At 36.8% G+C, this 27735-nt stretch overlaps 1 protein-coding gene across 6 annotated transcripts in view; it reads left to right on the forward strand.

The window, feature by feature from the left end:
- The window catches only part of THADA (THADA armadillo repeat containing), a 307081-nt gene that overhangs the window by 33412 nt on the left and 245934 nt on the right, over nucleotides 1-27735 (forward strand). For all 6 annotated transcript variants that reach the window (XR_006529036.2, XM_044772317.2, XM_070512173.1 and 3 more), the window contains exons 17-22: nucleotides 1780-1993; nucleotides 5624-5759; nucleotides 6055-6191; nucleotides 9081-9239; nucleotides 10638-10795; nucleotides 18556-18665. Coding sequence is in view for 5 of the 6 variants with exons in the window: in XM_044772317.2 (XP_044628252.2) it covers nucleotides 1780-1993; nucleotides 5624-5759; nucleotides 6055-6191; nucleotides 9081-9239; nucleotides 10638-10795; nucleotides 18556-18665 (914 nt within the window). In the remaining variant the exon portion in view is untranslated. The remainder of the gene's footprint in view (nucleotides 1-1779; nucleotides 1994-5623; nucleotides 5760-6054; nucleotides 6192-9080; nucleotides 9240-10637; nucleotides 10796-18555; nucleotides 18666-27735) is intronic.

Consider the following 27735-nt stretch of genomic DNA (forward strand, 5'->3'; position numbering starts at 1 on the left):
TATAACTATGCCTCATTCCTGGCAAATATTTTGAGAGTATCTGGGGTGGGTAAGGTCTATGATAGCACCTATATGAAAGACCTGCTCCTTACTTAACCTGTGACGGGCCCTAGAGGGCCTCTGTATCTCTAATTTGGTAAACGTGTGCTTTGGTTTATAGCCATTAATTGTAGAATTCAGCAGACTTAGTAGCACATATGGCTTGCTATAGGATTTTGGTGGTTATACTATCTGATCTGGCTTGCATATTAGTAAATGATCATAGGAATAGGCATTCAAGATTTTAAAATATTAATTACATATTTCCAAAGTCTTTCTTTGGGCATACTTTATATAATATATAATTAATTTTTTTATTATGGTTAACTGTAAAGCATTTTTTGATTGATAACCTAAAGACTCTATACACATATATATATTTTTTTTACGTTCAATGGTAGTTATTTATTTTTTTAATTGAGTTAATGATAGGTTACAATCTTGTGAAATTTCAGTTGTACATTAATGTTTGTCATTCGTGTTGTAGGTGCACCACTTTACCCTTTGTGCCCACCCCCCAGCCCACCTTTCCCCTGGTAGCCGCTAATCTGTTCTATACACATATTTTTGATGGCATATCTTTCTAATATATGATTTTACTACTCACCTACTCTCTTACCCTTCTTTCTCATGGAGCTGCATATCCAAGGTCTTTATATTATGTTTTGATTGACCTCAGATGATAGAACAAAGATATTTTAGACTCCAAAGGCTATTGATTATGTTTCTTACTAGTTCCTTAGGTAAGCAATTCAGGGACTTAACGGTCAGTTACAAAAAATGACTTAGTTGCTTAATTGGTTCTTTCTAATATTTATTTAGATTTGATCTTTACTATCTTTAAGTTTTTTAGGTCATAGAAAATTAAACATATCAAACAGCAAAGAATTTAAATTGAAATAAACTGCTATTTGAATCAGTATGTTTGATATCTATTATTTGAAATTGTAAGACATTAAACATTGGTGTACCTATAATCAAATTCAAAATTAAATTTATAATGATTTCCCTTACATTAGACAGTTATGGAATAATCCTAGTAGAATCAATATTATTGAGCAACAAAACCCTGAGTTCCATTGTGGTGAATGAGCAACTTGTTAACTGTAGAGTTGAGACTAAGACCTGTGTCTCCTACCCTCAGCCCACTGCTGTCCGTGCGTATAACGGTGAACTGTCCCTCGTTCTCGCTTCTTTGGGACAGGCTATGTGAGTGGATGTTTGTGTGAGATATAGGTGTGGGAGCTCTGATTCGGAATTTCCGAGGCTGATCTGATCACTTTATTTTCCATGTATGGATTTGTATTTTTCTCTGTTGAACTAGCTCTGTGGAAAGGGGGAAGGAAGGGCAGGAGTATGATGCCCAGGCAAAGCAAACCTTGACATACAAAAGAACTCTGGTCTCTGTGGAAATAATGAAGATGATCCGGCTATGGTCGTAGCAGAATTTCTACAGGAAAAAGTATAGTTTTTGCTGAAGAAAGATGTACTTTTAAAAAGAAGCTTTATCAATGTTGAATTTTCCAACTGAAATTATTTTCAAGACTCTCATCACTAGAACTGATTAGTAATAATCATTAATTACTATAATAAAAGCTCTAACCTATATTCAGGGAGAAAGGGAAATGAATTAATGTTCATATTGAGTTACAGTTGTATGGCAGGCTCTCTTTTTAAATATATGCTGTTCCTTCAAATTAATGTTTCAGTGACAGTTACTGGGTCTGTGCTTTATTCCAGGATTCAGAGAAACTCCAAGGCTTATTCCAGGCAGCACTGGAGCTCAGCACAAGCACCAAACCATATGACTGTGTAACAGCTTCCTACATGCTGAATTTGTTAATCTGGCAGAATGCTCTCCCGTCATCTCTTTCCGCGTACGTAAAAACTCAGCAAGTTGCATGTGAAGATGGAGATAAGTCTGCTGCTTGGGTGGAAAGGAACACATTAATGGGTTTGTAATGACTTTTTGCTCTTATTTATCAAAACCAATATCTTACTCTCTCACTGTTCATTTGATTAGAATATCAACTGGTTAAACATTTACTTTGTGGTTTTTTATTTAAGAGATTACCAGCATAGTAGTTTACCGGCATATAGGAATACCCTGAGTTTCTCTTTTAAGCAAAGAAATGATTTACTCAGCTATAACACTTGTTTCTAAAGGGAAGATTCATGTTAAATAAGTAGATATACAACTGTACATTAATAAAGCCCTTGCTCAAATAAGACCTCTTTCTTTACTAACAATGTACTTCTTTTTCCCGCAGAAATTTTACTGTGACTATAGCCAGATCATCTTTGTTTTTTCTATACAGAGCGTAGTTTCTTTGTTGGGGTTTATGTTTTAACTGGCTGTCATACTCCTGCCTTTTACTCTTCCCATACAGCCAGTTCCAAAACCTAGGGTCTGAGTTGGTTTAGATCTAGTGATTTTCAACAAACATTTGTTGGAGATTTTATGCCAGTAAATCTTCATTTTGGAACTGCACTGTAATTAAGGACAGATAAGGATTTTTATTTTAAAAAAAGAGGTCAGATGTAGAAAGAGATATAGAAAATTATTCTCTGCAAGATGGTAGAAAAAGCCACGAAAAAAACTAGTAATGGAGGAAAGTTAGGAGGCCATGAGTAGTTCTGGTGGGAATGTCGCCATAGATCTGGGAATAGAGAGATGACAGCACCAGGGGGGATGACACTTGCCCACTCTAATCACTTCAGGGCCCGGTTCAACAGGACCTGACAGGATGATAGGAAGAGGTCTGCAATTGGGGTGAACTGGGAGTTCCTGCTTCCTGTAAAGGCTTTCAAATTCAAAGACATTTTAAAACTTTATGAAATACTTCAAACATACAAAGAATATTTAAGTATAGATAGGATTCAAATAGTACTAATATAGAAATTTCACAAGTTTAGTTCCCAAGCTAGGTGAGAACACCCACCTTAAGAAGTACGATAGCACCCATACCTTTGAAGCCTCTCCTTTATCCCAGCTCTCCCCACCTGCCATATGCTTACTGTCGTGTGTTTTATATTAATCTTTCATCTTGTTTTTACCATGATTTTAACCACTTGTGTGTATATCATTAAACAATATATTATTTACTTTTACATGATTTTGAATTTTATATAAATAGTACTATATGTATTATACAAATTTACTACAGTTTATTAATGCATTCTCCTATTGATGGACCTCTTTTTTTCTAAATAAATAATGCCAATGTGAACATTCTTATAAAAATCTTCTAATAGACATGTCTGAGAGTTTATGGTAAACAAAAAAGTAGAATCACCTAGTCATAAAGTATGTGCATCTTCAGCTTTACTAGATGATGCCAAATAGGTTATCAGATTACATTCTCACCAATAAATTATGAGAATCACCATAACTGGGTATTATCAGACTTTAAAATTTTCCTGAATATAAAATGGCATCTCACTGTGGTTTCATCTGGCATTTTTCTGATTGTTAGTGTAATTGAGCACCCTTTTACATGTGTAGAAGCTCTTCACTTTCCCCTTTTCGTGAAGTGCCTGTTTGTGTCCTTTGTTCAATTTTCTCTGGGGTTGCCTTTTCCTATTGCTTTTTAGGAATTCTTTATATATTCTAAATACTAATAATTTACTGGTTATACCAGTAAATTCTAAAATTTAAAATATAACCCTCTCCATCTTAGTGGTGAGGGGAAATAGCTACTGTGCTGGAATAACAGGATATTCACATGCAAAAGAATGAACTTGGACCTGCTACCTCATACCATATACAAAAGTTAGCTAAAATAGTTCAAAGGCCTGCATGCAAGAGCTAAAATGATAAAACTTGTAGAAGAAAATAGGGGTGCAAATCTTTGTGATCTTGGGTTAGGTAATGGTTTCTTAGATGTGACACCCAAAGGACAAGTAACAAAGAATAAAGAGATAAATTGGACTTCATCAAAATTTGAAACTTTTGTGTGTCAAGGACACCATCCAGAAAGTGAAAATACAACCTGCAGAATGGGAAAAATATTTGCAAATCCTTTATCTGACAAGGGACTTGTAGCTAGAATATGTAAAGAACTTTTACAACTCACTAATAAAGGGTTGTGAGCAAATTGAAAAATGGACAATGAATCTGAATGGATATTTCTCAAAAAAGATTAATATGAACAAGTACATGAAAAGATGATCAGTATCATTAGCCATTAGCAAGCACTTCACACCCAGTAGGATGGCCCTGATCAGATAGTAACAAATGTTGATGAGGATGTGGAGAAAGGGGATCCCTCATACACTGCTGGTGGGAATGTCAAATGATGCCGCCATTTGGAAAACAATCTGGGATTTGCTCGAAAGGTTAAACATAGAGTTACCATATGACTCCACTGTTCCACCCTTAGGCATTGTCTTAGTCAGCTCAGGCTGCTCTAACAAGGTACCATAGTCTGGATGGCTTAAACAACAGACATTTATTTCTCACAGTTCTAGAGGCTGGGAAGTTCAAGCTTTGGTTCCTGGTGAGGATCCTCTTCCTGCCTTGCAGGCAGCAGCCTTCTTTCTCTGTGCTCACACAGAAAAGAAAGCAAGCTCTGGTCTCTCTTCTTGTAAGGACACTAATTCCATCACGGGGGTCTCACCCTCATCACTTCATCTAAATCTAATTACTTCCTAAGGGTGCCTCCAAATACCATCACGTTTTGGGTTAGGGCTTCAACGTGAATTTGAGGGAGGTACAAACATTCAGTCCATCATGGGCGGATACTTAAGAGAAATGAAAACTTATCCAAATAAGAACTTGTGCGTGAATGTTCACAGCAGCATTGTTCATAGTAGCCAAAACGTGGAAAGAACTCACATGCTTATCAACTGATAGGTAAACAAAATATGACACATCCTTGCAATGGACTATTATTCAGCCGTAAAAAGGAATGAAATATTGATACATACTATAACATGGATGAACTTTGAAAAGGTCGTGCTAAGTGAAAGAAGCCACATATTGTACAATTCCATTTAGATGATATGTCCAGAATAGGCAAATGTGTAGAGAAAGAAAATAGATTAAGTGGTTTCCTAGGCCTGGGGAAGGTGAGAGGTGCAGGAAGGGGAGTGACTGATAATGGGTGCGGGTTTTTTGAGGGGTGACGGTGAATGTGTTCTAAAATTCGTGGTTATGATTGCACATATCTTTGAATATACTAAAACCATTGATTTGTACATGTAAAATATATGTTATATGGTATGTAAATTATGTCTTAGTAAAGCCATTATTAAAAAAAATAAAAACACATCTGCTGTCCAGGTAGCACATAGCACACAGGCCTGGAGTCTGTTACCCCACCTAGAGGGTGTCTAGGAAGAATGACTATCAGAGTGACTGCTGTAAATGGATCCAGGAAGTCAGGGAAAGGTACTCAGTTCCATCTTAACTGGAAATGGATAACAGGCTGGATAACCTTGCAAGATCTCTTTTTTTTTATTCAAAATCTTTAGTGTAAAGTTCATTTGAGTTGGGTGTTTTCGTGGGAACTGTTTTGCTGTTCACAAATTTGTAAATGTTTTTAAACTGTCATTACTTTGGTTTTTTGTTTGCTTTTTCTAGTTATCAAGTGCTTGCTGGAAAATCTAGAGGAAGAAGTATCTCAGGCTGAAAATTCTCTGCTCCAGGCGGCGGCATCGTTTCCAATGTATGGGCGAGTGCACTGTATAACAGCAGCTTTGCAGAAGTTATCTCTAAAGTAAGAGTATCTCCAGCTCTCTCCTGCATACTCGTTTCTGAGCTTTAAATTCTTACTGGAACGTGTCCTGGGAAAGGATGTGTACGTTCCTGGGAAAGGAATGTAGTTTATTGCCTTAAAGATATTTAAAAAGTAGGTTAGAAAATGTACATATATACATATTTTTATGTCTCAAACATTTCACAGTTTGCACAATTTTGAAACCTAAATTCTTTCAACTCCTTTTTATCTATTAATTTGCATTTAAAATTTTTGATTTTTGCTCTTAGCATAAATTTCCTTGATGTCCTTGCAGCAGCCTGCAGTTGGTGAGTGAGTGGAGAGCTGTGGTGGAGAAACTCCTTCTGATGTCGTACAGGCTTTCCACCGTTGTGTCTCCAGTCATTCAGAGCTCTTCCCCAGAAGGCCTTATTCCAATGGACACGGATTCAGGTCGGCAGACGAAAACAGCTCGAATTAGTATATTTTTCTCTCTTTTTTTACCCCCTATCATTTCTTCGGAGAGATATAAAAGTTAAAAAGGGAAGAAAAGAAATTATTATTATTATTAGTGATATTTATGGCTTTTAAGTAATATTTTTAACTATTACAAAATAACCTAAATAAATAAATAACTGGGTGATGAGCAAGGTACTTCCTCCCTGGGGTAAATTGGGTTTTATAATATTGTCATTTCAGAACGCAACTACCAGGTAATTGCTGGCACTGGAAGAGCAGGAAATATAAATTAAAGAGGTGGGCAGTACATGGGGTTCAGTCAAAGAAGGCAACTTGTTAGGAATCTGGAATGGGCGAAGACCATTTGAAATACAAAGACTGTTTAATTAAAAAAAAAAAATAGCATGTCCCAAATTGAACTCATGAAGTTGTATCTACCTTTTCCATCCCAACTCCTGTGTCTTTGCAAATGGCCCCACCAAAGATCTATTCCCACAAATCAGGAGCCTAGGGCTGCTGACCTTTCCTTTGCTCCTTATATCTAGCCTGTCTCCACATTCTTTCGCTGTTAGCCCTTAAATGTCTTTCAAAGGTCTTTTCTTTTTATCTGCATCTTCTTCCCTTACTCCAGACTTTTATCTTCTCTTGTTTGTACTACTCCAGGAGCCTCCCAACTAGTTTCCCTACGTCTGCCCTTATCTCTTTCCATTTCCTTCTTGCTACATCCAAAGTAATCTTTTCTAATCATGTAATTCATCATGTTACACATAATCTTTACTTGACCCTTGTGCCCTGTCCTACTCCCATCCCCTCCTATGTAAAATACTGTAGTCCCCTCAGACCAGGTCCTATATAATAGTTTGGCTCTTGCTGCCTCACCAGTCTTGTCTCTTACCACTCTCCCATTCCCAACGAATTCTCTTTCATGGAACTGTTGCAATTTAACAGGGATCTTGTCTACATATTTTCCTCCTTTGTTCTTAGCACAGTGCTTTGTAGAAGTAGGTACACAATAAATATTTGTTATAATGAGCACGTCAATGAATGAACAATTCCTGGAAGGATAGGAACCAAACTCAGTACCTGGGATGCCCTTGGTGGCGTTATACCTGTGCTGCAATAGGCCAGAAGGGATTGGCTGTTAAAGGTATGTACTAACATGAGTGTTCCTTAGAAAGCCTAGAAAATCATAAAGGAAATTTACATTTGGTGTTGAAATAAAGCTTGTCAATGCATTTTGTAGTGCAAATGAGAGGCTTGTATTAAAAACACATTGAGTGTATCATAAACACACGCTGGATCATACAATGCAATACCTTGGGCTGGTAATTAAAGTAACCTGGAGTGGTATGTTTTGCATAGAAAATGTTAAATTTTGTTCTTTACTAAAAATGAGTTGGAAGATTGGTGATGGTTCATGATAGTAAGACACATTTGTTTGTTTATTTTGACTGATGGTCTAAATACCAAAATTTGATGCTTTAGTTTTCCTGCTTAAACACTGGATGGGAATAAGGAACATCCAATCTTACTGTTACTGTTTGGATCAGGCAAGTACCAGTATATTTGAGATGAGAAATCTTGCATATTTCTCACCTGTTGTGGGTAGGGCCTGCAGAATATCCTAGAATTCTGTATGTTATTGAAGTTCTAAAATATCTGTCAGTCTCAAAAACTGTCTGTGGCCCACACACTTTTCCTTAATTTTGCCTTTTCTTTTTTCCTTTGGTTGTCTCCATTTTTCCTGTTTCTTTCTCATATTATCTGCCATGCATTGTGAATTCCTTGAAAAAAATCTCTACTGAAAGCTATAAAAATGAATGGGTAGGGTTTTTAAAATTCTTTAAAATTCTGATCATCCCTCTTTTTTCTTAGTCTTTCCATGATTTCTTTTTGGGCCTGTGTTGCTTTGTCGTGCCTGTCAAAAATTTGTTTTTTGGCAAAATTTCATGGAAGCCACATGTGAATATAAGATGTTGGTTAAATCATCATGATGGCAATTTGGGTCTTTGTATTTCCTAAATACCTAAAAGATAAGTGTTTATAACAGGTAAATAGTAAATACCTGTTCTTTGATTTGTTAATTGGTTTCAGATGATTACTTATTATTTTTCTTTAAAAATCTGAGCCTGGCTATCTTTGTATTACCTAGTCATCCATTCATTCCTTCACCCCATGTTACTGCACCTCTGTCATGAGCCAGTTTCTGTTTCTGTTCTAAGCACTGGCGACTCAGCAGTGAACAGACAGACAAAATGTTGCATTCATGAGCTTACATTTCCTAATCCAGTGAGTGCTTAGGGAATAAAAATCAAGTTTAATATAACACTAGGACTGTAAATCATACTTAGAAAGCAGTATATTACATAATGCATTTTAAAGTCAAATATGGAGTCTTTATGATTTTCCTGGGCTTTATAAAAGATTGTTTTTGTTTTTGGGGTTTCTTTCATGTCTTTTTAACTCTTTACCTTCAACCTTGATAACTTATGTTGTAGGTAGGGAAACAACCTCATAAGACAAAATTTATTGAAGTTTATTGCTCTTCTTCGCGTGATTGAGCACCGTATTTGAGATTCCTGGACAACGGTAGGAAAGCAGTGTGGATGAGATGGCAGCCTTTGTCTTCGGGACAGTTTCTATTGCGTTTTTTTGTCCTGTCTTCAATCCATTTAAAATATTCGCCATATTTTAAAAGTATATTCAAATGTCATGAAGACCTTAAATAAATAATTTTCACATTATCCACCCTGTGAGTCCCTTCTAAATAGAGCTTATATCAAGTATTGAAAGTTACAAAATTTTGGAGAACAAATACCCCCAAGGGAAATCTGCACGTGATGTGGCACTGGGGCTTTATGTATTCTCATCTCTCTCCCTCAGAGTCAGCCAGCCGCTTACAGACGATTCTGAGTGAGATTCAGCCACGAGATAGTAATGATTACTTCAATCAAGCCAAAATATTGAAAGAACATGATAGCTTTGACTTGGAGGACTTGAATGCCAGCATGCCGAATATTGATACTGCTGCAGAAATCAAAGGTAGCATATATAAAATCAGTATTGTAATATTGTAATCAGTGTTTAAGTGACAAATAAAATGTTCTTTTTATTTGGTAAATCAGAGGCTGCAGACCTGGGCAGAACATTTCTAGAAAATAAAGTGTTTTTTGAGTTTATGAATGGTTTTGGGGAATGAGTTTACAAGACTTTGAGCAGAAAACAGTGTGCCCCAGCGCAGTATATAAGGTGCTACAGCAAAAGCTTTTGCGAGCTCAAACCTGTCTTGACAGCCCGGTGCTGAAAGTGATGCACAGTGAACTGGGGTTTGCGCAGCAGTGGCTTTTCTCAGCAGTGTGGTTCGTTGTGGTCTGCTGTGACAGTCCTTATAGTCAAGCAGCCTTTTAAAGGAAACAGTTGTATTACTCAGTAAAGTATGAGCAGCTCTGTTGTACCAAGCCTCCAGAATTTGAGTTCTTACTGCTTATTTTCTCATTAGTTATTTTATAATTTTCTATAATGCTATGAAAAGTCATCAGAAGTTGTAATATATTAACGGTTTATTACACATTCTACATTCTCCACTAGATGGGGATATTGTCTTTTAAAAATTTCTTTGTGTTTTTTTAGTTACACAAAATAACATATAAATATATGCATTATTGTGTAATAGTTTCAAACAATACAGAGGTAAATATTAATTAAAAACAAATTAAAATCCCCCTGCATTTCCTCCCCCATCTCACTTCTTCTCTTTTGAGTGTATGTCCTTTTAGACCTAGTCTGTATACTTATATGGATGTACATTTATCCTTCTAGTTTAGTGGGCTTTTAAAACACTCAAATGGGGTTATGTTATAAATATTGTTTGTTAACTTGCCATTTAAATTTAATAGTTTGTCTTGGATTCTTTTTTTAAATGTGAGTACTAAAATATTCCTAAAACTAGAAAAAGAGAGTAAGGATAATTATAGCTTATTGGCCATGGAATTTAAATATATTTTGAAAGAGAATTTGTATTTCCCTTTGATTTTCAAAGTCTTACTCTACTCCTTTATTGATGTAACAGCCATCCTCACCAAAATAAATAATGAACTATATTTATTATAGTCATATTTTATGGATGACTGAGAGGCAGAGAGAGTTTGTTTCATTAATTTCCAAAGGTTAGACTTAAGTTTTGAAGCTTAATTTTGAAACAATATTTTGTTTTATTTTTAAATTTATTTTGAAAATAGTATATTAAAAAAATACTTAGCATGATTCCTACTCATAGCACATGCTCAACAAATGTTCTTTTTTCCTGAATAAATATAACATGACAAATTGGTTTGTTCAAGCGGATTATTCTTGGGGAAAGTATGAATAAGCTTGTTCTAAGAAACCTGGGATATGAGTAATAAATGTCTCGTGTTGCAATAGTTTTGTTTTTTTTTTAAGGTAAAGAAGGAAAAACATGTGATGTAACTGCTCAGATGGTGCTGGTATGTTGTTGGAGAAGTATGAAGGAAGTGGCTTTACTTTTAGGCACACTGTGCCAGCTTCTGCCTCTGCAGTCTGTGCCAGCATCTCCTGACGGATTGTTGACAGTGGAGCAGGTAGGGTATAATTTCTGGTTAAAGCATAAATCACAAACTGGTATAATTTCTGGTCAAAGCATAAATCACAAACTTTTATTTATAACCCAACTTTAAAAAAAAGGAGTTTTGAATTTTTCTTGAATAAAATCCTACAAATGTTAACCGAAGAAAGTTCGCAATAGTTTAGGAATCAGAGCTTGCAATACATTTCAGAACTATGGCATTTTAGGAAATATTTTTATTTTTCTAAGTTATATAAATAACAGTAGATTTTACTTCACTTTTAACTTTAATATTATCATTTTAATTTTTATTTCTCCATTTAACACATACAAACTTAAATTTTAAATTTAAATGAAATTATCTATTTAGTAATACTCTAACCTCTTAAATTTTGCCAAGAAATAAAAGTAATGTATTGGTTGATTATCAATCTCACTTTTCCCATTACATTGATAATAAAGTTGTAGTCACTTGAGTTTTTTGGGCAGATTTTTATTTTAAGACCACAAAGTTAGTTCACCATCTGGGACTGTTCAAACGACTTCAGTGCAGTGTTTACAAGAAATTAGCTTACCACAAGCATTTCATTTGGAAATATTTTAGATTTATTAGATTTCTGTTTTAATTGATTCCCTCTTCCTTTCCATATGGTTTCGACAAATCCATTTCCCACCATTTTCCAGCAAAGATATATAACATGTACTTTCATTTTTAACCTTTTTCAAATAAAGATAATTTTACCCCTAGGGTGTTACGACATTTAAGAACAAAACAAATATTGTAGTATGCTAATGCTGATTATTTCTGTAATAACCATGTGACTTGTTCCATGGAAATAATGCTAATATTTTTATTCTCACACTCTCTGTGGCTTGTGTGCTTGCATCTGGATAACAGCTGGGCTTGTGATGTTGCAATGCCTTGGGATGGAGAACGGCAGAGGGAAACAGTACACTGCTGGCATCGTTATGTTCCTTATTCTCTTCCAAATCAAATAGGCGTTAGTGTCCTAGAGTTACTTGCAGTCATGCTGATGACTGGCTAGAGTGCCAATGCCAACATCTTTGCTGAGGAATCCAGCTATGATTAATGATTACTTCACTGATGTTCACCGTCTTACTAAGAAGTAAACATGTGCTAGAATCCCTTGACTTCTTAACTTTTCAAGGACAAGTTAAAACATTTAGTTTTTTGGGTTTGTTGGATAGTATTTAAAAAAAAAAAGTAAGGGAAACATATTTTGCTTTTACTGCAACTGAGAAAGACCTGAAAGCTTCCTATGAAAATCATTTTGCCTCGACACCATTTACATAGCACCCAAATCTTGTGAATTTAATTTACGTGGGATAGCCATGTTAAAATTGGGAATTAATATAAAATAAAAGAGATGTTTGTAAAACAGCAGCAGTAGCAAAGAAAGGCTCTTAGAAACCAAAGAGCTCTCCAGTGACTGTGTGCTTGAATAAAAAATAGAATCCTGTTTTTCTATAAAATATTAGTTTCCATTCTAATGAGGTCCAGTCATTTTTCCATGTCGATGTTCACATGGTGACCTCACATATGTATGTTTGAGAAGAAATTAATGACTGAATAAGCGGTCAAGAGTGTATGTGATAGCAGTCTTCTGACCTTGAAACCCTGCCCTCTGTGGAGAACTTTGTTCTTGATCATGCTGACTTTAACTAAAGAAATGCATCAGTTTAGAAGCATTTAGTCAGTGAAAATCCAAAGTCATCAAGAGATTAGTGTTATTCGTATTACTAGAGGATTCCTGCTGTTAAACATAAAATTTTGCTGCGTGAAATTTCCTTAAACAAAAAATACTCCCATGTACTTAAAACTTTTGAGTTAAAAATATAAATTGACAGAAAAGAATGTAATTTACGTTGGGGTGGCTGGGCCATGCCTAGGGTACCCCTTCCTTCCAAGGGTGTGTTTGCCCTGGCAACACTAGGTCTGTGCACCTGCTGGCAAAACTACGAATGTAAGAGTCAACACCTTAGGTGAGGGTGACCACAACAGACCTGCAGAGACAGAGGCAGTGAAGTGACTTGTGGGCAGAATGCTGCCCGTTGTGGGCGAGAATTTGGAACTTGAATTTCTTATTCCCAAGAGGAATAATAACCGTGATCTGCTTTTCTCTCAATGGCTGAAAGAAGCTGTTCCATACAACCTAAAATACAGCTGTTCAGACTGATGCTTCTCTTCCTACCCACTCACCCTTCACTCTTGAGAAAGTATTAGGATTCTATTATAATTTGAAATTTGAGGTCTCAAATATAGAAGACAAGCAAGATTTTTTTCGTACCTCAGTTCCTTTAGGCTCATCCTGATTTTACAGCCCTTTGTTAGAGGGGTGACCACTTAAAATCTGCCTACATGAGTATAGTTTATAACAGGCCAGCAGGTAGGAAGATTACAATTTGGGAATTTTTATTGCTGTATAAGGAGAAGAACTGGTGCTTGTTTCTAATTCTGAATATTTAGTGCTATATTCACAAACTCTTAGAGCTGGAAGGATCACAGAGATGATATTATCCAGCTTTCTTGTACAAGGGGAAATTGAAGCCCTTGGATGTTACCTGGTTTGCCCAAGATCACAAAGCTGGTTTGTGGCAGCTCTGGGACAGGAACCCAATTCTTCTCCTTCCCAGCCTATGTTCTGACACGGCACAGTGCTGCCTTTGTTCTGAACTGCTCATTTAATTTTTCTTTAAATTTAATTTTCCCTATTTCCCATAATCAACCAAATTTTTGCAAGCAACAGGACAGTAAGGCAACTTGCTGCTGAACTTTTTAGCAAGTGATCCATTTCCCTGGATCATTTCTTGTGAACCAGTGTGTCCTGCGTGACTTCACCAAGAGGAAAATGTGTTCATTTAGAGGCACGTCTGACTTTCCTCTGCGCTGTAATCACGTAATGAAAGGTTCTTTCATAATATCCTTGTAGAGGAGGCAGAGAGAAAACAGGCTTTGAGGGATGTAAGTCGAGACCCTGAAAGAGTGAGCAGTGCGTGCAACCTTATCTCACAGCTTCCTGACTGGTGTGTGTCTAGGTTTGAAGCTGGATGCTTTGCTGCTGTAGAATTTTGCTTGATTCACCATGTCGCTCCTCTTTCCGTGGTGCACTCAGTGCCTGTGGGTTTTTTTCAACCACTTCCTCCACCTGGACTATCAATTCGTATGTTTATGTATTTCCCTTAGTGTGCCTAAAAAGAAGCTTTTGGGTAGACTTCTTTATCTTCTTTCGCCTTCCTGGTAATTATTACCACAGAAATCATATGAATAAAAATAATTACCAACTATTATAAATTACCTATTTTTTGACTCCTACTTTAGATTCTGTTATAATTTTCATGATGTATATGGCTAACTGGGTTTATATGTTCCCTCAGTGTCTTTTGTTACTGTTTGAGATTTTCTGTAATGGACTATAAATGGGATGTACGTTCAGTACATTCATAAATCTTAAATTGCCTTTTGTATTTTCCTTTGCCAAAGTTTATTTTTTACAAATTATGAATAAGTACTTATTGAATTTTTTAAGCTGTGAAATGAAGTTGAGTGTGTAACCACATCATTTTGTCACCTATTTATTGACTGCCTTGCTACAAGGGTGTTGTGGGAACGTGAAGAAGTATAATGTGTGGTTTTCTGACCTCAGAGAGCTTAGAAATATAATAGGGGATAAAGACAGAAATTCATTTTAAAAAGTCAGACTAAAGAGCAGTAGTTAAAATGGCAGGTGATTAAGAATTTCTAGAAAGCAAAGAATAAACATTCTGGTAAGAAGAAGTATAAATACCAGAAAACTTATCTTTATTGTTATTATGTAGGAAAACAATGTTTGGTCTTTGAAGAAATCCAGGGTGTTAGTAAGAAATCACTATAGTGGAGAATGGACAGTTTAAAACATTAATTTTCTTACTGTAGTGTAAACTTTTATAAACTGCTCCGTTTAACCAAAGTGGAATTAGAAACTCCTGTTAACATTCCTCAGGTTATAAGAACTCGCTGTGTCTTAAAGTTAAAATTTAAATTAAGGTTTACGGATTAAGTTTCACTACTTGATGATACAAAATAAAAACAAAAGTGGACACTTAGCAATATTGATTGCTCCTCTGTGCCGGGTACTCTGCTACATGCTTATATGCATGATCTCATTTATTTCTCAGAATAATCCTGTGAAGTAGGTTCTAGCTTTATGCCCATTTCACAGATGAGGGAACTGTTGCTTAATTCGCTTATATTAGTCAGGAGGCCGAGTAGGGTTCCTGAGCTCAGCCCTCTTGGCTCCAGAGTCTCAGATCTTAACCTACTCTTTGTAGAAACGTCCCACCTTGGGTTTATCTAATTTATAATGAATGGAATTAGCTTTGATTTTTCTACTGTATTTCTCTCTATTCTAAAGGACAAATAAAAAAATGTATCTACATTTGTCCTTTGTCAGTTTCATGCTCTAGATGAGCTCCCCTAATTAGTCTGTTGGTGAATTCTAGATGCCTAGAGACATGGCATGTAGCTGTCTTCCCCTATGGAAATTTACACCCTGTAAATCCATAAAGCATATTAATTTGTCTATAGAACTAGGTTTTATGAAAAGTTAGAACCAGCATATGCTAAACTTAAAGAGACAATGACTAGAATTTAATTTTAAGAATAGAAATCAGTGCCTTTTTTTAATTGCATTTTTACCTTAATTCCCTTCAGAAAATCCTGAGATATATGTTATTTATTAAGAAAATATTTTGTAAAGACATCATCCCTGTTAAAAGGAAGCTTTTTGTGAACTTTAAATAGGAACTTAGTGGTATCTAATAGACAAATGAGTTAGATTTTCAGGGGACTTTTTCACTTTTTAAATTAAATTTAAAAATTCTTTTTCTGATTCAACTGTTGTCATTAATTTTCCAAGTCGTTTGGGTCAAATATGTTCCTTGTCGTCTGACTATCCAGTGGGAGGGTATCAGCACCGCCCCTTCTCCCTGTCCAGCTTCTCATAGACCACACTGCCCTGCTGACTCCTCCCACCCTTTCTAATGAGGTACATCCCATCTTTGCAAGCCTATCTTCCACAGTTTTCTGGCATGAAACCTCGAGGCCGTTCAGCCAGATCTGCTAACCCTCTCCTGTATATTCTGTGTTCATTCATATAAAAAGACCCAGTAAAGTGGCAGGTAGCAGGTATTAATAAATGTTTATTCATTCATTCTAGTATTCCAGCCTTTTTTCCTGTTAATTATCCTCTTCCATGTGGTTCACCCAAGTATATCCTGTTTAAGGTCTGGACATGAAGCTTTTTCTAATCATTTATTTCAGTGCAGAAGGATCTTTCATTTCTTGGAGCTGTTAAGCTTCTAATGGGTACCACCTAGACTAGTGGTTTTCTCTGAGCCGATAGCCTCCTGAGGAGAGACATCTTGTTTTGTCCTTCCCTGTCAGCACGAGCACTGAACTGCTCAGCATTTGGTGGGTGCTGAAGAAATACTGTCTGATGAACAGACATTTTATACTCTCTTCAAAGGAAAAATTCATAATAAGCGTGGGTATTACCCAGCTGGGTTTGTTGGGAAATGAAATGCAAAATGGAATGAGGAAAAACTGTCTACCTCTCACTTATGTCTTAGAACCTCACTCTGTTTTCTGAGGCCAGGGTTACCTAGGATGGAGGTCCACTCTCGAGAAGACCATCCGTTAGTCACACTTCTCAAGTCTTTCATTTTATTATGTGCTTTTTGGGTTATGCCACTTTGAAAGGATTTAGGATAAAGGAAGCAAGGAAAATCTGATCTTTGGTTAAGAACTAGATTGTGAACTGTTGTAAGTCCAGAAGCGCTTTACCAGTAACCTTTATGTTTTCCTGAAGTATGTTTTAATATCTGTAGCATTCTGAAAAAAAAAATTAAGGAATTTAGAGAGACCTCATCTCTGTGACTTCCTGTTTTTATATTCTGTGGCTTAAAATACTTTCTTGGAAATCTTCTTTTATGTCTCTAATAATAGAAATGATGGTCATAATAAGTTAGCTAACTGGTGTTTCTTCTGGTCCCCATTTTGTAGGATTACTGAGCTTTACATCTACCTTGTGAGTTAAGTTCAGATTTACGGCTTGATAATTCTGTTCAAAATATTCTCTGAAATTACTGTATTGAACATAAAATGATAAGGCTTACCCTGACTTTGGTTTTTGACAAGTAGTAGTATGTCACCTTTAAAAAATATTAAAAATTAGGAGTATCATCAGATCTTTACCTGAAAACGTTAACTGAAGAACGTGACATGTCACTCTTCGGGATATTAAAGTGTTAGAATTTTAAAAATTCTATTATATATTGCTTTTCTAGTTCTTCGTTGGTCTCATGTCTGATTCTTATTTCCCTAAATGTATCACTTGTCTCTCTAATCAGATATATTTGAGTATAGAGTATGTCTTTACTTTTCTTCTGCTTGGAAACCCAGACAGAGCTCATACTGAACTGAGCTGTATTATAGGTTACATGCCTGTTCTGAGCTTTTAGATTTATTAACTCATTTTAATACACAACCTATGAGGCAAATACTGTTATTATTCCCAGTTTATAGATGAGGAAACTCAGACACTTGCCCATGGTCACATGTTTACTCCTTGTATGATTTATCATCTCTAATGTGTGCAGAACACTAATCTAGTCACTGTGCTGAGCTGGAAGGTGTCTCTAGGTAAGCGATTCTGAGCTATCTTGGGTCAGCTTGCCTTTTCACCATACCCCATCATGATCTGCTGGAGAGACCTGGGTCAAGAGGTAGCCAGTTATAGCTAGGGTCCTGAGTTTTATACAAATTCTGGATTTTCTAAAGCCAGTAGACACTAAATCTTAATGGAGGAAAAATACAATCAGCCCAACCAATTTAACAGTTAATTCTGTGCAAACCTTCATCAGCAACTGTCAGTCATGTCTTCTTTAAAATAAATTGTCATATTTTTTATTTGTCTGACCTTGCATGGAGGAAGACACCATGTAGGAAAGCAGTTGGGTAGCATTTTGGAAAATCCCATGGTTCTGACTCAAAGTGAAGCCTGTCGATTTTTAGGAGGCCCTTTGCACTACATCTTGCATTGCTGTTAACATTTGTATATCTCTAAAAGGTAATTTTTGGGAGTTACTGTTTAATAGTTTGGAGTTTCAGTTTGGGAAAATGAAAAAGTTTTGTAGATGGGTGGTGGTGATGGTTGCACAACAGTGTGAATGTACTGAATGCCATTGTACACTTAAAAATGGTAAAACTAGTAAATTTTATGTTATGTATATTTTAACCACAAGAGAAAAATTTTTATAAGAGGAAAAAAAGGTAATTATCTTACCTAGGTGTGTGAGGGTTGTCACCTTCTGTGATTTGCTGTTGGTGGTGAATGATATGAGATAACAAAGAGAACACAGTGAGGTTTCTAAAGCTGGCATAGGGAGGCAGTTCGAGTGTAGCAGTTAAAGATGGTCAGCTGTGGAGCCAGACTGCCTAGGTTTGTGTATTGGCTCTACCACCTACTTGCTGTGTGACCTTGAATGAGTTACTTGGCCTTATATTCCCCATTGTAAAGTGGAGATAATAACAGTACTTATTTCATGGAATAATTGTAAGGATTAATTGTGATATTATAAAAGTGCTTAAAATACCACCTGTCACATAGTAAGTGCTAAATGGATGGACAGCTAGACCTGAGTTCTAAATGATATTACTGACATAAATACATCTGTAAATGTAAGCATAAATCGAACATTTCTGATTTTGTTTTAAAGGTAAAAGAAATTGGAGATTACTTTAAACAACACCTTTTACAGTCCAGGCACAGAGGAGCATTTGAACTGGCTTACACTGGCTTTGTGAAACTCACTGAAATCCTAAACAGGTAAAACAACACAAATATCCTTTTGTGTACATTTTTAAAAGACTCAATGTACAAACCATGTGCTCGAAGTAGAATTTAGTTGTCTTTTGATGTTTGAAAGAATAAGACTTGGTTGGCTTCAAAACTCTTAGAAGAAGTTGTTTTCTTAGGTTTCATTGTATGATTTACTGTAGATGATTGAATGAAATGTCCAAACCAAGTTGCTCTCTCGTTGAAAGGTGATTTGAAGCAAACTCAAAGATTTTGCTAAAAATAGCTTTGAAGTTACCATTTCGTTTCATTGAATGAAATGACTGTTTTGTCTGTTTGAAAATTACTTGGCATTTGGAATAAAATAAGCCCTCCAGTTTTGGGGTTTGTGTATATTACAGACAAACACTTAAGGATTTTGTGCTTTTTTGGGTAATTTTATCATATAGAAAATTTTAAAAGAACTGTAAATAGACCAAACAGTATAAGAGATTTTTCCCCCTTACTTGGAAAAATACTTTGGTAGATTTCATATATTTAGCCAAACGTATTTTTTTCGACATTATAGGTGCTGATAATTTCGTTCATTCGTATAATAGATTTCCTCCAAGAAGCTTGTGAGGAAACCTTAAATTACTTAATGACTAAGTGTTCATGGCAAGTGTTCTCTAAATAAAAGGTAGTATTTTCCAGGAAAACATTTCCATTGCCTGGAAACTTTTTGAAATGAAGCAGAGTTCTGCCAGCCGTGTAGCCTCAGCAAACATTTTATTTTGGGCTGTTAAGACATCTACTCCTTGAATATTTTTGAAACATTTTCTTCACACTCCTGGTAAAAACATTTATAAAACAGTTTGGCAGTTATGGGCTACACAGAATATCTTGAAATGACACATTAAAAAATGTCCCTGACGTTAAACTGCTGATCTTGAAAATATTTTATCATCTTTTCAACTCTTTCTTTCCAGTGTAGACATGACTTAGGAATATTTTCTTCTCACAACACAGCACACTTCACTCCCTTCAAATCAATTAACAAATATATATTGAGCACTAGCTGTGTGCCTGCTACTGTCCTTGGCTTGGAGGATATAATACTTCTTTATAAGACGAGGTTCCTATTTTCAAAGAGCTTATGGTTTAATTGGGGAAATAGGCAGGGGTGAAGTTCAAAATATTTAACAAATGGTGTGTCATGGGCACTGACTGGTCAGAACAGACACTGGCTGTTAGCACCCGGCATCGCCGTATGTGCGGATCTGTGTTAGCTGAATACTAGCCTGGAAAATAAGACTGGCACACTTGGACAAGATAAACAATCCAATATAATTGTGGAAATTTGGGTGAAATGTACAAATTCCGTAGGAATAGCAGAGAGAGAGACCAAAAGGGATAGGCTAGTAGGGCCTGGAGGAGGAGGTGGAATTTGTGCTAATGCATGAGGAAGGTTTAAGTAGATAGGAGGAGAAGGAGGAAGCTTTGTGAGCAAATGTTCAGCATGTCGTATTGCTAAGTGAGTAAATAAGCCAGCCTGATTATAGTGGAGCTAGTAGGTAATATCTTACAACTGGAGAGATTGAGGCCAAATATGGATACCTAGAAAGCAGGTTTGCTGTAGGAGGGATGGGGAGAGGCACTGAACATTTTTGATCTGAAGTAGATCATGGGAGGCATCGTAGAATAGAAAAACAACAATAATTTGTGACACAAACTCTTAATTCTAGTTGTATCTATTCCATTTATTGGCAGTGAGATTGTGCAAAAGTTTATCTCCTTAGCCTCTGGGCTCTTCATCTCTAAAGTAAGGAAAAGAATATCTGCCCTATTGGCAGATCTCTGTGGCTTTGCTGTATGGATCAAGTAAAACAGATGTTTATGAAGATTGTTTTGCATTATAAAACTTTTTACAAATGTAAAACATCATGAGATTGAAGTTGGTTGTGGTGTTGGTGTGTGAAAGTAGTTTTTCAGTTGGAAATGTTAGGTTAGATTAATTGTAATGACAGACTGTAGTGAGGAGAGCCTGGAGTCAGTTATACCGATCTAGATCTGAGGTGATGAGAGCTGCTTCTGTGACAGTGGCTCTGGGAATGGAGAGGAAGAAGTGACATCTCAGTTAACATCCAGCCCCACATAGTAACAACCCCACACATGATGTATTGAATGCTTAGAAGGAAAGCTGTGGACATATTTTATTATATTTCATGATTTTATGTGTCAAGAATTAGAGCAGGACTCAACTGGGTGATTCTTCTGCCCAGGGTGTTTACTGAGTTCAATTGGTGGCATTCAGCTGGCAGATGAACTGGTCAGGAGGCTCCAAGACAGCCTTATTCATGCTTGTGGGACCTTGGTGGGATAGCTAGAAGACTGGGCCTAGTTGGGAATGCACGTGGCCTCTCAGCATGGTAGACTTAGTGTAGTTGAAATTCTTATATGGTACCTGGCTTCCCTCAGAGAGAGTATTCCAAGAGAACCAGGCAGAAGCTGCATGGTCTTTTCTGACCTAGCCTCAGAAGTCTCATAGCATTGCTTTAGTCACATTCTTTTGGTCATAAGTGAGTCTTTTTTTTTTTTTTTGAGGAAGATTAGCCTTGAGCTAACTACTGCCAATCTTCCTCTTTTTGCTGAGGAAGACTGGCCCTGAGCTAACATCCATGCCCATCTTCCTCTATTTTATATGTGGGATGCCTACCACAGCATGGCTTTTTGCCAAGCAGTGTTATGTCTGCACCCGGGATCCGAACCTGCGAACCCCGGGCCACCGAGAAGCGGAACGTGTGAACTTAACTGCTGCGCCACCGGGCCGGCCCCTATAAGTGAGTCTTAAGGCCCATCCAGATGTGAGGGCAGAGGAATTAGACTCCACTGTTGGGTGGCAAAGTGGCAAGATCGTATCGTAGAAATACACGTGGGGTGGGCGATATTGTGGTGGCCATCTTTGAAAAATGCACTCTGCCACGTGAACCAACTGAATGTGAGCAATGGAGGTCACCAGGGAGTCCAAGATTATTCCTGTGGTTTAATTCTTGGTGACCAGAAAAATGAGATTGATGTTAACAAAGACAAGGAAACTGAAAGAGGGAATTCATTTGATAAAGATGAATGAGTTTGTTGTTTTGTATGTGTTGGGTGTGAGATGATGATGGCATATCCTGGTGGAAATAGTTAAGTCGGAACTTGGAGATAAGGGATTAGTTTGGGTGATGGAACAGAAACAGAGATGTAGGTTTATGAGTTGTCACCATAAACATCATAGTTAGAAGGGTTGCAATCTTTAGGGGAGAGCGTAAAAGGAGAAAAGAACAGAGGACCAATGACAGAGGCTTTTGTGCTGTGTGTTTGAATGGTACAGTTAAAGGCATTCCACATAAGTGGAATGGGGAGACTAGGCAAGGCCCAGTGCCTGGTGTCTCAGCCACTCCTAATCTGCTTTAAGGAGCTCCTCATGGCTGTCACTGTTGGCTTTTAACCAACTTGTTATGAGTTCTCAACTGTTGCTTCCAAACCAAGTGGTTCTTGATCCCTTTGGAGACATTTCAGATTTGCCAAACAGAATGTTTTGCAGAGAACATCTTTACAGTGTGTGTGGCTTCCTTTTGTTTGGTTTTTATTTTTAAAAGAAGCTGTTTCTTTGGGATCTTTTTGAAAGCTTTTTATAAGCTCTTAAGTTATGAAAAAATTATTTAGGCATACAGCATTTAAAAGTTTGCAGAAAGAAATCTGGACTTTCATGAAAATCCGCTGAAATGGGGGCCAACTGCTGGCCACCTCTTGAACTACAGCTGTGTTAAGGAAGGAAGCACTTAAAGAGATTAATGGATAAATGACTGAAGAGTTAAACATGAGCCACATTGTTTGAATTGGTTTTTAATAGGATTATTCAAAATGTCTTCACATGTAAACTGACTTCACTATTAAACAATCATCTAAGAATAAATAGGAGTGGGAAACACTATTCTTTTTTCTGGGAATTTTTTGAAAGCAACACTTGCATACATACACATAAACAATATGTTGAGTTAATTTTTTAGAATCTGATTTTCTTATATAGTGCTTCCTATTTAGAATTCGATAAAATATTCATACTCTCTTTTAAAAACTTACCTTCCTATGCATAATTACCTGCCTAAGCATTTGATTGGAGTGATTAAGTGCACTAAAGTCATAACTCTAAATTCAAGTTTCTGGTGAAATTTGTATTTCCTTGTTTACTCTCTATGACCTTAGTATTTTAAGTTGTGCTTGCAATGAAAATGAACAAAGTCCATAACTAGGGTGTGCAGCAGGGGAATATAGCTTTCACTTGTCCAACCGTAAATGAAAAACTTAACTATAAGGGGACTAAATTGTTGACTGCAATTCTCAATCTAGTAGGGAGGTTTGTGAATACTGGATATCGTCTTACTCTTCATATATTTGAATTGCTCTGCTTCTTGAGATATAGCTTAACCTACAAATATTTTTTGCAGTAATTACAATCATTTTCACATTATTGGCCTGAAAAAATGAACTGCTGGCATTTAGTATTTTTTTCCATAAAGTGCTAGTGCTGACTGATAGACATCAACAATTATGGTGGATAGAAGTAATTTAAATATGTATTTAAACTTTCAACAGTTAATTATAGCTACTACAATTAAAATTCAACAGAAAACTTCTTAGAAACAATTGAAATATAATGAAAAAATTATTTTGTCTACCTTACTGAAGAATGAAAGACCAAGTCCCTATAAAGAAGATGCAGTTGAGTGAGAAATAAATAGAATGTGTTGTCTGAAATTTGGGGAAAGAGTCATTCAACTCTAAATGAAAGAATATGCAATTTTGTTTAAACCTTTATTCTCATCTCCTTTGGCAAGTATGTCTAAATAAGACACTTTCTTTTTCCTGCATGTCCTGTGAATTTTGTTTGAAATATTAATAATTAAAGAATAACTAAATAATGGTCCACTCTGAGAAGCCATATTAATTTTTTATGCATAGATAAAATCTTTTAAATTTCCCATTTCTGTAGTGGATTTGAAGGATTTGGGGGGAAAGTAGGATGTCTTAATGTTTAAATTCTGTGTCTTTGGTTTGTGACCCCTGAATTGTTCTTTTTAAGCCCACTTCATAGTTAAGTCCAATATTACCTTCTTTCTGGAGCTTTGAATGCTCGTTTTTAAAGTTCTTATAATAACACTGAGTCATTTAGACACAATAACGGAAGAATCTTGTTACCTGAGTAACCTTTATCTCAGCTGTTAGTAAAGACCCAGAGTTTTTAATATTAATTTTTTTCTCCTGATCTCAGGGAATGGTTATATTAAATATTAAGAGAACCAACAAATCTGGTACATCCTTCTAACCATTTCTTTTAATCCACCGAATCGTGCTCTTCTCCCCATGGCCTTCTGATGGGTAATTCAGTTTAGATTTGGTCACTGTTGTTATTGCCTGTGCCTGCAGCTGAGGCTTCAGAACAGCCCGCTGATGTTTTAGCTGCAGTGAACTCAAAGCGTTTGATGGTGGTGAGGGAGGTTAAGATGGCTTCTGTTGATATGTAGCTTTCTCACTGGATCTCATTTGGGCAAATCATTTTTCAGGCTTAAAATTTCTCCATGCTTCAGGGTTATGTTCCCATTTTAAAATGTGCATGCACATGCACACAATCTTGCAGCACATCTGTCACTGTTTAGGTTAATTGATTAAATAATAAACATGAACCTTGAAATAATAAACATAATACTTGACTAAAGAATGAATGGAGTGAAGAATTTAGCTTATGAAATAATTGGAGATTGGAAAAATCTCTAAGTTAGGAAAAATAACCATACTGTGGAAGAGATTGAAGAAATGAAGGTAACATTTCTCGATTAACAATAGTAATATAACTAATCAGAACTCAACAAAAAATAGCTCTATGTTACCATACTTCAGTGGATGGATGAAGCCATTGGAAAACCACTTTGTAGTCAGGGAACCTGATTTATTGGTGCAAAATAGTCTAATGACCAATTAATTGGGTATACAGCATATGTGATTTGATTTCGGTCTGCGGGTTTTATGCTTATCTTGGAATACTTATCCGCTATGAGTGAGATAGCTTTGTGGATAGAAATTGGACTAATCTGTTTATGGAACAATAATTTGCTCCAGTGATCTGTTCAAGAAGCACAAAGGCCTAAACACCAGCTATGGCCTGGGCTGTTCATTTCTGTTACTTTTAGCAGGGACTCAGGGCATAACACTTAGCACAGGGGAAGAATACTCAACAAAACCCTCTGCCTCTCTCCTATCAGGGTTTTTTTCTTTTTTTACTTTCTACTACTTCTTGACTGTGATAAACAGGAAAATCAGAGTGGTCTGCTTCCTCCCACACCCCTACTCTCAACCACCACCTCCCTTGGAGTGTAGAGGAAAGACTGTTGAGGTATGAATTAATACTGAGTTCCACTACCAGCTTTGTTGACAATAGGAAAGCCATTTAGCCTTTCTGGGCTGCTGTGTCCTCTTTGATAAAATAAGAGGGTTCAGCTCTCTAAGGCCTCTTTCAGCTCTGAGCATTCTACTCAGTGTCCAGTACTGCTTTCTAGTTTCTAACCGGGACAGTTGGGGATTTGGGGTATGAAAGATTGAGGGAAGTTGGATACATTTTTAGTAAACTTCCTTTAGAATTGGTAAACTGATCTTTTAGGAGTATTTTGTAGATTAATAACATTTAGTGAGCATTGCTTATGAAGGACCTTGAATCACTTGTAAAAAAGTTACAATTTTTATGATGTACTCAAGTCTCAAGACACTGTGTATTTTGTATTAATTTGACATGGGAGTGAAATAAATAAAGCAAAAGAGCCTTCAGACAAAGAGGATGTCTGCTCTTTTAGTGAGGAGGCCTCCGCTAACAAAGCAGGATTGGAATTCCCCGGGGCTGTGGTTGGTGACTGCACAGAGTTGGCACAAAGAGCGAGGACTGCTTCGCTCAGGAACCTTTCCCTTTTCCTTGCTGACCCCAGGATTGTGTGATGAGGAACCAAAACAAACAACTAGACTCTGTTGCATTGTTCTTGGGAGCCTCGCATGGTTCCATTTTTACCTCTCAGTTCCTTTATTATCGTAAACGCCAGCAACTCTGGAGTTTTGAAATCACTTCCTTATAAAGTGATCTTTCCTTGCTGGGGAGTAGACCGAAGTTTCATTGAATAGTCAGAACTCTGGATTAGGCTATTGTGTTTTTATAGGCACAGTGAATTCACCATTGTGAATCCCTACAGTTCTAGTCCTCCCTTTTTAATACCTGATTTTTTAATTATCTGCCCAACTGAAGGCGCAGCTAATGCACAGCAGCTGGCACCAGTCCTAGTTGGTCCTTATTTATTCATTCAACAAAAGGTTTCTTGAATATCTGCTGTGTGCCAGAGACTGTTGGAAATGCTTTGTTTGACCACTGAGAGTGTAATATGGTAGCCAGAGTTGCTGTAAACCTAGAGACAATTATTAGGATCTAAATTTGAAACAGTTATCTCTGTAGAACTAAGAGAGGCATATGAGGACCTGAAAAAGGGACTAAGGTTTGTGTGGGGCTGTGATGAGGTATTTTGGAGACATTCTCATGAGCAGCTTTGGGTGCTTATATAATTTAGGGTCGTTGCTTTCTCTTTTTGTAATAGTAAGCCAAATAATAATATCTCATTGAATTTCAAAGCATTTTTATAATGATTTTATTTTCCTTTATAGGCCCTGAGAAACCAAATGATTTGTTCATAGCCACATAACTAGTTGGTAACAGAGCCAGCAGTGGAATCCAGATTTTTTTTGGAACTTCATACTGCTTCAGAGATTAGCAGTTTAACAAAAGTTTATTGATCACCTGCTTTATATAAGAAATTGTGATAGGCAGGCATTATAGAGGATAAAATATTGGTAAAACATAGTTCTTGTTCTTAGAGGAACTTCTAGGCTAGCAAAATAATCTTTGGGATTAGAGAAATAAATTAGACAATTTAATAGGAAGAAATGGAGGACCAAGAAAAAGTTCCACTACTGAGCTGTCCATCCCAGGTAATGGGAAAAATAATTAATTCCATTGACAAAGCAAGGTGAGGAGAAGGAAGGGCCTGACAGGAGGTGGGCTGACACTTTAGACGTGTGGAGTTCGAGGTGGTGTTGGGAGGCTGCCTAGACGGATAGCAGACAGTGGAAATAAAGGTCGAGAAATTCGGAGAGAGGTCAGAGTTGGAGATAGGGTGACTTGGGCCTGCCCCAGTGTTTTAGCACTGGAACCCCAGCCTTCAGGGAAACCCCTCTGTCCCAGGCAGACAGGGACAGTTGGTCACCCTTGCTGGGGGTGTATATTTGAGAGTCAGCCATACAGAGGCAATAGTTGAAGCTGCAGGCCTGGAGATCTCCTAAAGAGCCTTAAAAGAGAAGGGAAAAGGTTATAACCTCAGATTAAATGTTGTGTTTGTTAGAACTCAGAAACACTGCTCATTTGAAACATAATTTCTACCCTATGTTCACAGCAATACAAACCTGTTAGATAACACTTACACAAACCTGAACCCAGTACCGAGTTTTGTTCTTGAATTTTGGGAAAAAAATTAGCTCTTAAGGTATCATTTAGGCTAACAGAGTTAATTTGATAGGCTGCTTGGGGGTTTCAGTAGAAAATATCTTCCTTGGTATGTGGAGATTATGAGTGTGTTTCTACATGTTTGGGGAAGCTCAGGAGTTGAATCACCTGCTGGCTCTAATGGTGAAACCTCTTGTCATTGGAAAGCACTTTTATTTATACTTTCTTTTCCAGTTTTCCTCTTTCTTTGTCAACCTGGTTTTTAGAATGGTGCACTTAACAGTTGGTGAGTTATATAGGTCGTTCATCTATCCAGCAGGTATTTATTGAGCTCCTTACTGGGTGCTAGGCCCTGTTCTAAGTGCTGGGAATAGAGAAGTGGATAGGACAGAGAGTGTCCCTGATATCATGGGGTTTATATTTTAAAGGACATCTGGAAAATAATAAGAAACTATCAGATAGCAATATGTATTTTTATGTGATAAAGTTTGGTGGTAAGGAAAGTCTCATTCCTCTTACACTATAGCAGGCCGAGGACTGAATGAC

The sequence above is a fragment of the Equus asinus genome, chromosome 6 (assembly GCF_041296235.1).
Source record: "Equus asinus isolate D_3611 breed Donkey chromosome 6, EquAss-T2T_v2, whole genome shotgun sequence".
Taxonomy (NCBI): domain Eukaryota; kingdom Metazoa; phylum Chordata; class Mammalia; order Perissodactyla; family Equidae; genus Equus; species Equus asinus.